We start from the raw sequence: 10,268 nt of genomic DNA, 5'->3' as shown, positions 1-10,268 counted from the left end.
TCTCCAAGAGATTGGAGCCTCAGTTTCCACCCCATTCATAAAGAGCGAGGGGGATGGGGAGCTGGCTCAGTGGTTTAGAGCCTGCACTGCTCCTGCAGAGGACCTGGGTTGCAGTTTCGACGCCCACATGGTAGCTCACAAGCATCTGTAGATCCAAAGCCCCGTTCTGGCCTCAGAAGATACTATTCTCCCTCCCGTGTGCACATGCAAACACACAGAGAGTAAGGTGCTTGCCGCGTAAGCCAGACACAGCTGCAAGTGGGAGGAGCTGATTCCACAGAACTGCAGCCAGACCTCCACAAATGCACCGCAGCGCGCGCGCGCACTCACCGAAATTACACATCTTTTCAAGATTCGAAATATACCGTGTGTCTGTCTGTGGTATGTCTGCAAGAAAGCCAGAGGTCCCTTGGGGCTGGAGTTACAGTGGTTGTGAGCCACCCAGCGTGGGTGCAGTACGCACTCTTAACCACTGAGCCATCTCTCCGGCCCCAGTTAAACACACACACACTCAGGAGAGGGGGAGGGGAGGAGGGGAGGGAGGGGACTTTAAATCTGGGTGAGGTGTCATACACCTGTCATCCCAGCACTTGACCTGGTGAAGGCAGGAGGCTCAGGAGTTCAAAGTCATCGCTTGCCGCATTGCAAGTTTTAGGCCATCCTGGGCTATGTGAGACCCGGTCTCACTGATGCCTACTTTAAGAGAAGAAGAAAACAAAAGGATTTTAAAACATTTTTGTTGTACACAGATGGGTGGCATGGAGCTCACTCACCGAGCTGGGCAGCTATCTCTCTCTGCCCTCGTCTCCGGAGCCCTCCATCTGTCCGCACCAAAGTTCTGCCTCCAGCCCAACACTGACTCCGTTCTGCTTCCTGCCTTGGGAGGGGGAGACAGGAGGACCAGGAATTCAAAGTCATCCTTAGCCACTTGGTGGGTTTGAGACCAGCCTGGGCTACATGGCATCCTGTCTTAGAACAAAACCCCACTCTGAGGACACACCGGCTCTTCCCGGCATGTGGGAGTTAGGATGTAGACACCGTAGGAAGACCAAGACCAGCCACACTGCCCACCATCATGCTTGTGAGCTCACAGGCACTTTTGTGACCTCACCCTCCTCTTGCCCCTAAAAGCACAAGGCCAGCAGGGAGCCACTCTCAGCTGGGAGCCAGATAGACACCCGGGGACAGGGACGGGGACGCTGACACTGACACAGTAACCCTGCAGCAGCCATGGGAGGCCGCGCTGAGGTAACCAGGGGCCAGACCTTGCTCAAGAGGGTCAAGGCCTTATGTAGAAAAGCTCTACCCCTGCCCCCCCACCCTGCTCCACCCCCACATGCATCCTGGAACCCAGGGTGTGAGTGTGTGTTTGGACACATGGGTGAAAACATACCATAGCAGGTAAGTCTGGGGAGCAAGGTGGCACAGGGCCCCAGGCTAGACCAAAGGGAAACAGCTGTGCTGCCCATATGGCATGGGGCATCTTGTTCCTCCAGGCGGAGTGGAGTATCCATTCTGAGACATGTGTGAGTGCATGAGGTGGACCCACTGTTGTCCCAGTGCCAGGGAGGCTGCAGGCAGGGTGTCAGAAGTTCAAGGTCTCTCTGGGCTGTTTAGTGAGTCAGAGACCAGTCAGGGCTCCATGAGCCCCTGTCTCAGAAAAAAAGGGGGGGGAGGGAAGAAAGAGAGCAAGGCTGAAGACGTGGCTCAGGGGATAAAGTAACTGACCCTCTTCCAAGCACAAGGCTAGAATCCGCTCCCTAGAACCTCTGTAAATGCCGGGCAGGCCTGACAGCCACCTGTGACCCCAATAGCCCGGGGTGGACACGGAGGTGGGGGAGCAAGCTGGCTGGCTAGACCACATGAACCTGTGAACTCCAGGCTCAGGTGAGACTCTGCCTAAACATAGCAGGGAGAGGGTGGCCCAGGAAGACACTGGACATCAGCCTCTGCCCTGTACACACACACACACACACACACACACACACACAAAGATGAAAAACCAGACTTGAGCAGTTAAGGGTTCTTGCAAAAGCCAGGCATGGCAGCACACACCTTTAATCCCAGCACTCTGGAGACAGAGTCGGGCAGGTCTCCATGAGTTCAAACAGCCAGGGCTACACAGAGAAACCCTGTCTCAAAAAACACAAAAGACTTCTTGTAGGGGACAAGAGCTCAGTCCCCATGGAGGCCCACAATCATCTGTGACTCCAGTTTCAGGGAGCCCCTGTCTTTTTCTGGCCTCCTTGGGTACTTTCACTCATGTGCATGCACACACAAAAAGGAAATCGCTGAGAAAGAAAGCAGCATGGGTGTGGTGGCACCTGCCTCAGTGCCAGCGCTCCAGAGCCAGAGGCAAGCAGATTTCTGTGAACTGGAAACCAGCCTGGTCTATACAGTGTGTTCCAGGACAACCACAGCTACACAGTGAAACCCTGCCACAAAACAAACTCAAAATAATAATACCAACTCAGCACCAACGTGACAACATGCCTGTAATCCCAGCACGGGGGGGGGGGGGGGGGGGGGAGGCAGAGGCAGGCAGATAGATCTCTGTGAGTTTGAGGCTAGCCTGGTCTACAAAGTGAGTCCAAAACAGCTACACAGAGAAACTCTGTTTCAAAAGAAAAAAAAAGAAAAAAGAAAGAAAGAAAGAAAGAACCCTGCCAAGTCACCCTCTCCAAAGAACTGTCCATGTGGAGGCAACAAAGCAAGACAGAGAGGGCCCTCCGTAGGGCGCGCCCTTAGGGTTGAGTGTGGCCAGCAGGTGGCTGTTGTTCCAGGTTCTGGACACAGGCGAGCAGCTGATCGTCCCTGTGGATGTCTTGGAAGAGAAGAACAAGGGAACCCTGTGGAAGTTCCTGCTCTCTGGAGCCACGGCTGGGGCGGTGTCCCGCACAGGGACGGCCCCTCTGGACAGAGCCAGGGTTTACATGCAGGTTTGTCCATGGGGCTGAAAAACCCTTTGTGGGGACAGTACGTTTGGAGAGGGGGACAGATGGAGTAGGTGGACTGGAGAGAGACCTAGAGGCCTCATAAAGTTGTTGCTGTGACTGGAGTTGTGGGAGATGGGAACAGGAGGTGGAGTCATGTTGGGGCTAGATTTAGAGAACTCCGGGAACAGAGACCAACGTGAGCCGAGGTAAAAAAAGGTTTGGAGTTCTGTGGGTTGTGGCTGGTGTCTTTGAGACGTTTGCTGCGGGACATGAAGGGATGGAAGAACCTGAGAATGGACCCCAAGGCTTCACACATGCCAGAGAAGCCCTCGTGGCTGAGCAATGTTCCCAGCCCTCCTTTCTTTCTTGAAAACTTTGTTTTTGTTTTATGTGTTTGAGTTTGACTGCGTGTCTGTGCACGGTATACATGCAGTGCCGCTGGAGGCCAGGAGAGGGCGTTGGATCCCCTAGAACTGGCGTTACAGGTGGTTGCGAGCCGCCATGTGGGTGCTGGGAACCCAAGCAGGTTCCTTTGCAAGAGTAGCTGGGGCTCCTGACCCCTGAGCCATCCCCTCGGGCCCCCAGCCCAGGGCTCTAACCACTAGCTGTCCCACCAGCCACGCTCTTGTCACATTTTTCCGTCATCTCAGTAAGCAAGCCCAGGTTGAACCTGAATTCACTCTGTAGCCCAGAAAAGCTACAATGTTTCTGACTCAGGCTCCCAAAGAGTTGAGATCACAGACCAGCATTGCCAGACCAGGCCACAAAGGAGGTCTTTAGATCAATGTGAAAACTAAATAAATGGAGCTACCTCGTGATTGGCTCAGGGCTGGAGCCTCCCCACAGAGAGGGACTAGGGGCGTGGTCAGGGATGGAGCCCCGGCTAGAGCACGCCTGCGCGGGGCTGGGGAACACCTGGCGGGTCTCGGGGCTGCTTCCCCTCCTGCTCCCCAGGTGTACTCCTCCAAGAGTAACTTCAGGCACCTGGTGAGTGGGCTGCGGAGCCTGATCCAGGAGGGCGGCGTCCGCTCGCTCTGGCGCGGCAACGGCATCAACGTGCTCAAGATTGCCCCGGAGTACGCCATCAAGTTCTCTGTGTTTGAGCAGGTGAGCCTGGGGTCTCACCGCAGATCGAGCCCCCAGAGTGCAAGGCACCCCACACACACACCCTCCCGATGCGCTGTGGCAGGCGGTTCTCTCACACCCACTACCCCTGCAGTTTAAGAATTGCTTCTGCCATGAGGACAGCTTCCTGCCCTTCCAGGAGCGGGTGCTCGCGGGCTCCCTGGCCGTGGCCATCTCCCAGACGCTCATCAACCCCATGGAGGTAAGGCGGCAGGAGGACTCGGGTGATCAGGACTGACTCTGGGGCACCCCTCACCTCCTCCTCCCTCCGCTCCTTTCCTTCCTCTCCCACTTTTTACACCCCACTCCCCCTTCTTCCTCCCGGTCTCAGCCTGCTCCCTTCCCTTCTCCCTCCCCTCTCCCCTTCCTTGCTCCTTCTTCTCCCTCCTCACTTTTCTCCACCCTCCTGCCTTCCTTTTTGTTTTTGTTTTTTGGGTTTCGGGGTTTGTTGTTGAGATAGGGTTTCTCTGTGTAGCTCTGGCTGTCCTGAAACTCACTCTGTTAACCAGGCTGGCCTCGAACTCACAGAGATCCACGTGCCTCTGTCTCCCGAGTGCTGGGAGTAAAGTCATGTCCACCACATCACATCTGGTACCTTTTCCTTTTTCTTTCCTCATTCTGTTTTTTTCTTTCCTTTTTCTTTCTTCCTCCTCCCCCTCTTCCTCTTCTTCTTCTTCTTCCTCTTCGTCTTCGTCATCGTCGTCGTTCTTCGAGACAGGATTTCTTTGTGTAGCCATGGCTGTCCTGGAACTTAATATGTACACCAGGGGCTAGCTTTGAATTCAAATCTGCCTGCCTCTGACTCCTGAGAGCTGACAGGCACCACCACTTCCCCGCCTTGCTTTTTCTTCCTTTTTTTAAATTTATTTATTCTTATCTTATGTGCATTTGGTGTTTTGCCTGCATGTATGTGTAAGGGTGTCAGATCCCTTGAAACTGGAGTTGCTGTTTGTGAGCTGCCATGTGGGTTCTGGGAATTGAACCCGGATTCTCTGAAAGAGGAGCCGGGGCTCTTAGCCACTGAGCCATCTCTCCAGGGCCCCTTGCTTTTTCTTTTTTAAAATTCATTATTTAGTTGTATGGATGTTCATGCACCGTGTGTACATGTCTGGTGCTCATGAAGGCCAGGAGAGGGCACTGGATCCCCTGAAACGGGAGTTAAATACAGCTGCCTGGGAGCCACCTTGTGGGTCCCCTGGGAGAGCAACCATCTGATTCCTTCTCCCTTCCTTCCTCTGCTCACCCCAACCCTTCCTTCCCATTCCCCTCTTCCCTCTTTGGTACTTCCCCTTCCCCTCCTCCTTCCTCTTTTGTTTGATCGACCCCGGTTTTCAGGTTTTCACACTGTAAACCGGGATGGCCTAGAACACCAGCCTGCTTGTCCTGCCTGGGCCTCCCGCATGCTGGAACTATGGACACCAAACCCTGAATTCTCTGTTTCTTTCTCTGATGCTGAAACTCAGTCTTTCCTCAGGCTGGGCAAGCTCTCTTCACCGAGACAGGACCCCAGCCCTGCACTCCTCTTCCTTGCTGTGTGTCAGGCACTCATCCGTCACTGCAGATGCCCCAGGCCTTGTCTCCAACAACCCCAGAGACCACAGAGCACTCAAAGTCTCTCTCACATACACACAACGAGCAATGAATGCTATGCAGTCTTTTTTGTTTTGGGGAGGGTTGGTTGGGTTGTTTTTAAAGTGCAGCCCACGCTGTCCTTACCCACACCATGTAGCCAAAATGACCCTGAACTCCTTCCTGATCCTCCTGCCTCCACCTCCTGGGTGCTGGGATCAGAGTGCAGAGGGCCCCCAGCACCATCTACTTTCGCAGAAGTTGAAATCTTTTCCAAAGTCAGCTGGAAAGTTCACAGTCAGCCTGCAGTTTGGCAAGGATCCGGTGCTGTGTGACAGCAGGCCACGCACTGGCTCAGGCACCCCCAAAGGCTGCCTTTTCTACCAACACAGTACACAGCTGTGTGCTCTGTGTCCCTCCTCTCAGGCTGCGTGTCCCACTGACCGCAGCCCCCAGACCACCCACCTCCCTGGTCCCCTGCCTCGAGGACACTCAGACTGCCTTCCCAGTTTCCCCTTTAACTTTGTAGATTTTTTTTGTCAGGCATGGCAGAAGCCTTGCCAGAGGCAGAGGCATGCCTGTGAGTTGAAGGCCAGCCTGCTCTAGATAGCTGGTTCTGGGACAGCCAGACCCTGACAGTGAGACCCTGCCTCAAAAAGAATTTTAGAGACTACTTTTTTTTTTTTTTTTTTGCATTTCAGAGTTAAGTTTTTGTTTCTGGTTGTGTGTGTGTGTGTGTGTGTGTGTGTGTGTTGCGTGCATGCGCTCCCAAGTGTGTCGTGAGGGGAGCTGCCTCTTTTATTGGGGACAAGAGCACCAATGAGGATCGAGTTTAGTGTTTTACACATGGTAGGGCACCCGTCTGTATCTTTTTTAAATTTTACCTTTATTTTATATGCACTGGTGTTTTGTGCCTGCGTGTGTGTCTATGTGAGAGTGTCGGATCTAGGAGTTACAGGCAGTTGTGAGCTGCCATGTGGGTGCTGGGATTTGAACCCTGGTCCTCTAGAAGAGCAGTTATTGTCCTTAACCACTGAGGCATCTCTCCGGCACCCCGTCTGTTCTTTGTTTGTCTTGCTTTGTTTTGTTTGCTGTTTGTATGTGTGAGTGCAATGTCTGCAGAGGTCAGGAGAGGGCATGGGTTCCCAGGAGCTGGAGTTACCACTTGCAGCCCAGGATCAAACCGGGGTCATCAAGCTTAGGAGCAAATGCCTTAATGCACTGAGGTATCTCCTCTGCCTCTGTTTTTGAAATGAAGTTTCATATAACCCAGGCTGCCCTTGAACTCACTATGTAGCCCAGGATGATCTTGAACTCTCGATCCTCTTCAGCTGCATGGTGAACAAGAGGCCAGCCTGGACTACTTCAGACACAGTCTCAAACACACAGAGTAGACATTTGGTTGGGTCTTGGGGAATGGTTATGGTTAAATGAATCTTGGGGTGGCATGATTGGATCCTGCATCCCCATCCCCAGAACTGTTTCTCTGTGTGGCCCTGGCTGTCCTGGAATACATACAATCTATAGACCAGACTGGCCTCAAACCCTGATCTACCTGCTCTTCCTCCCTTTTGCTGGGATTAAAGGCCTCTGCCACCACCGCCCAGCTCTTTTTTTGTTTAGTTTTGGTTTTGGTTTTCCAGACAGGGTTTCTCTGTGTAGCCTTGGCTATAAACCAGCTGGCCCCGAATTTATACAGATCCACCTGCCTCTGCCTCCCAAGTACTGGGATTAAAGGTGTGCGCCAATGCCACCGCCGCCACCACCACCACCACCACCACCAGGCCGGTGGCATGTGTCTTTAATTCCAGCACTCTGGAGGCAGGACAATCTGTGAGAGTTTGATGGCAGCCTGGTCTTTATGGTGGGTTCCCGGCCAGCCAGGGCTGCATAGAGACTCTTTCTCAAAAGGAGTGGAGGCCGGGTGTCCCTGTAGCCCAGGCTGGACTGGAGCCCTCACTGTGTGACTTCCTACCCCTTCTGTACTCTTGAATCCTGAGATGACAGGTGTGTGCCACCACACCCAGTTTATGGGGGGGCTAGGATGGAACTCGAGGCTTTGCACAAGGTACGCCCTCTACCCAATGAACCGCCGCCTCAGCCTGTTGTCCTGCTTTGTGGCCCAGGCTGGCTGGAGTTTGCAGTCTTCCCGACTCAGCCTCCCCAGGGCTGTTAAAACCTGGTTTAAACTTTTCTTTAAAAAGCTCAACCAGGCTTGTGCACACCGGTAAGGCTCCCTCTTTCCACACTGGCGCCCTAGCGAATGTGCACAACTAAACCCTGGACACCTGGACAGTATCTCCACCTACCAACGCCAGGCTGCAGGGTTAGCCAAATGGACCTCCTCCCCATCTCCAGGTCCTCAAGACTCGGCTGACCCTGCGCTTCACCGGCCAGTACAAAGGGCTTCTGGACTGTGCCAGGCAGATCGTGGAACGAGATGGCACAGGAGCCCTGTACCGAGGCTATCTGCCCAACATGCTGGGCATCATACCCTATGCTTGTACCGACCTGGCCGTCTATGAGGTGTGTGTCCTCAGAGGGGTGAGCAGTGGCTTCAGGTCAGCCAGTAGCTTTCTACCAGCCCCTTCTCTCTCAAAAAAAAAATTTTTTTTTTTTTTAGATATATTTAAACCAGTATTTGTGTGCTGGGAACTGAACTTGGGTTTTCTGCAAAGGCAGCCAATGCTTTTTACTGGGGAGCTATCTCTCCAGCCCACTGTTTTTGTTTGGTTGGGTTTTTTGTTGTTGTGGTTGTTATTTTGTCCTTGTTATCCTCCCCTTCCTACCCACCCCCAACCCCATGTTCCCCGGCCCAAGACAGAATTTTTCTGTGTAGTTGCAGGCTGTCCTGCAACTCACTCTGTAGACCAGGCTGGCCTTGAACTCAGAGATCCAAAGCCTGTTTTTTAAGACAGGATCTCACTGTGTAGCCTTGTCTGACCTAGAGCTCAATATGTATGTGGCTAGCCTCAAACTTAAAGAGATCCTCCAGCCTCTGCTGCCCAGCACTAGGTTAAAAGGCATGTGGCCTCATGCTCGGCTGTATTTGAGGATGGGGTCTTAGTAGGTAGCCTTGGCTGTCTCTGAATTTAGAGACCCACCAGCCTCTGCTTCAACAGTGGAGGGACTAAAGGATGCGCATCCCCATGCCTGCCTTGACTCTGAACCTTTTCAAGAGCACTCTTGTCTCCTTTTGCAGCTACTCCGGTACTTGTGGCAGAAGTCGGGCAGGGACATGAAGGACCCCAGTGGCCTAGTCAGCCTGTCATCTGTAACACTGTCCACGACCTGTGGCCAGATGGCCAGTTACCCACTGACTTTGGTGCGCACAAGGATGCAGGCACAAGGTCAGCCTGGCCCCAGGAGCCACTGTATACGCCTCTCCCCCTCGGCACCCCAGCTCTCTGAATTCTCTCACCCTTCCCCAACTGTAACTCATTGGAAACCCCTCTGCTAAGACCTGAAAGCATCAGAACGTAGGCTCACTCCCAATCTCATCTCAGCCCTCAAATTAACACGTTTCTATCATTCCGTCACTTGGGAGGCCAGCCTCAGCTAACTTGCGACTGGGGCTCTAGCTCAGCCTGGTACAACGTTATGTGAAGTCATGAACTCAGTCCCTATCATCAGGTAAACTGGGTGTGGTGCTGATGTCATTCCAGCAGGGGATAAAGACAAGAGGATCGGGAGTTCAAAGCTAGCCTCAGCTACATACGGAGCTCTAAGGAAGCCTGCCCTACATGACACCATCTCAAAATATATACACATATATAGTATTAACCAAATGATCTCTAGAAAAGTCCCTCCAAATGTGCCTCAGATTCTCCACGCTGACCACAGTGACATCTCCTGTCACACACAGACCTGAACTTTTCTTTTTCTGTCCCCAGACACCGTGGAAGGCTCCAACCCCACCATGCTGGGAGTCTTCAGGCGGATACTGAGCCAGCAGGGCTGGCCTGGGCTGTACAGAGGCATGACGCCCACGTTACTGAAGGTGTTGCCCGCAGGCGGCATCAGCTACCTAGTGTACGAGGCCATGAAGAAAACTCTGGGTGTACCAGTCCCGAGTAGATGACATGCCCTCAACAGGAAGAAGAATGGAAGGCCCAGTGTCCCTAGATCTCAAAAAGCCCTCCAAGGCTTAGGCTTTAGAGCCATTTTGGTTTACAAAAACCATCCGGGACTAGGGTTAGAACGGCGCTTGGAGTCCCTCCGGCGGGATACAGTCTGAGTTGGGATTCCAGCCTGGTTTTTTGCAGGCTTGTCCAAAAGAAGGTGCAGACAAGGAATAAAGATAGTTTTGGCTGTCTGTGTCTGGGATTAGCTGGTTCTGGTGGGGAACTAGGGGTATGAGGGTGTGGTTCAAGGAGCTTGGCTAGCATGTACGAGGTCCTAGCTTTAATTCCCACCCAGAGGGTCTGGGAGCAAGGGGCTTGGGTTCCTGTAGGGACCTGAGATTTTTGAGTCCAGGCTGGGAATTCTGTGGCGTCTTGGACCCCTGTAAGGGGTAGCTGGGACTCCTGGGTCCAGGGTTGTAACTGGAGGCTTGGAGCCCTGTGGGAACCTGGGTCCAGGGGGCAGGCTTGAGGGAAGAGTTGGTGCCATGAGTCCTGGAAGAAGAGCAGGCTCTAG

The 10,268-nt window shown here is 53.3% G+C and overlaps 1 protein-coding gene across 3 annotated transcripts; it reads left to right on the top strand.

The window, feature by feature from the left end:
- The first annotated feature begins 3,648 nt into the window (after positions 1-3,648).
- On the top strand, positions 3,649-9,945 carry Slc25a41 (solute carrier family 25 member 41). Of its 3 annotated transcripts, none has more exons than XM_060371313.1 (5): positions 3,649-4,043; positions 4,201-4,263; positions 7,989-8,156; positions 8,833-8,980; positions 9,524-9,945. In XM_060371313.1, the coding sequence occupies exons 1-5, from the start codon at positions 3,738-3,740 to the stop codon at positions 9,709-9,711; spliced, it is 873 nt and encodes a 290-aa protein (XP_060227296.1). In that variant the 5' UTR covers positions 3,649-3,737; the 3' UTR covers positions 9,712-9,945. The 3 variants fall into 3 exon arrangements, with proteins under 3 accessions (XP_060227296.1, XP_060227297.1, XP_021488713.2); XM_021633038.2 differs by having other exon boundaries at positions 3,662-4,043; positions 4,156-4,263; XM_060371314.1 differs by lacking the exon at positions 7,989-8,156 and having other exon boundaries at positions 3,655-4,043; positions 4,156-4,263.
- Positions 9,946-10,268: the final 323 nt, after the last annotated feature.

This window comes from Meriones unguiculatus, chromosome 17 (genome assembly GCF_030254825.1).
Source record: "Meriones unguiculatus strain TT.TT164.6M chromosome 17, Bangor_MerUng_6.1, whole genome shotgun sequence".
NCBI lineage: Eukaryota > Metazoa > Chordata > Mammalia > Rodentia > Muridae > Meriones > Meriones unguiculatus.
This window is presented reverse-complemented; position numbering and strand designations above follow the sequence as displayed.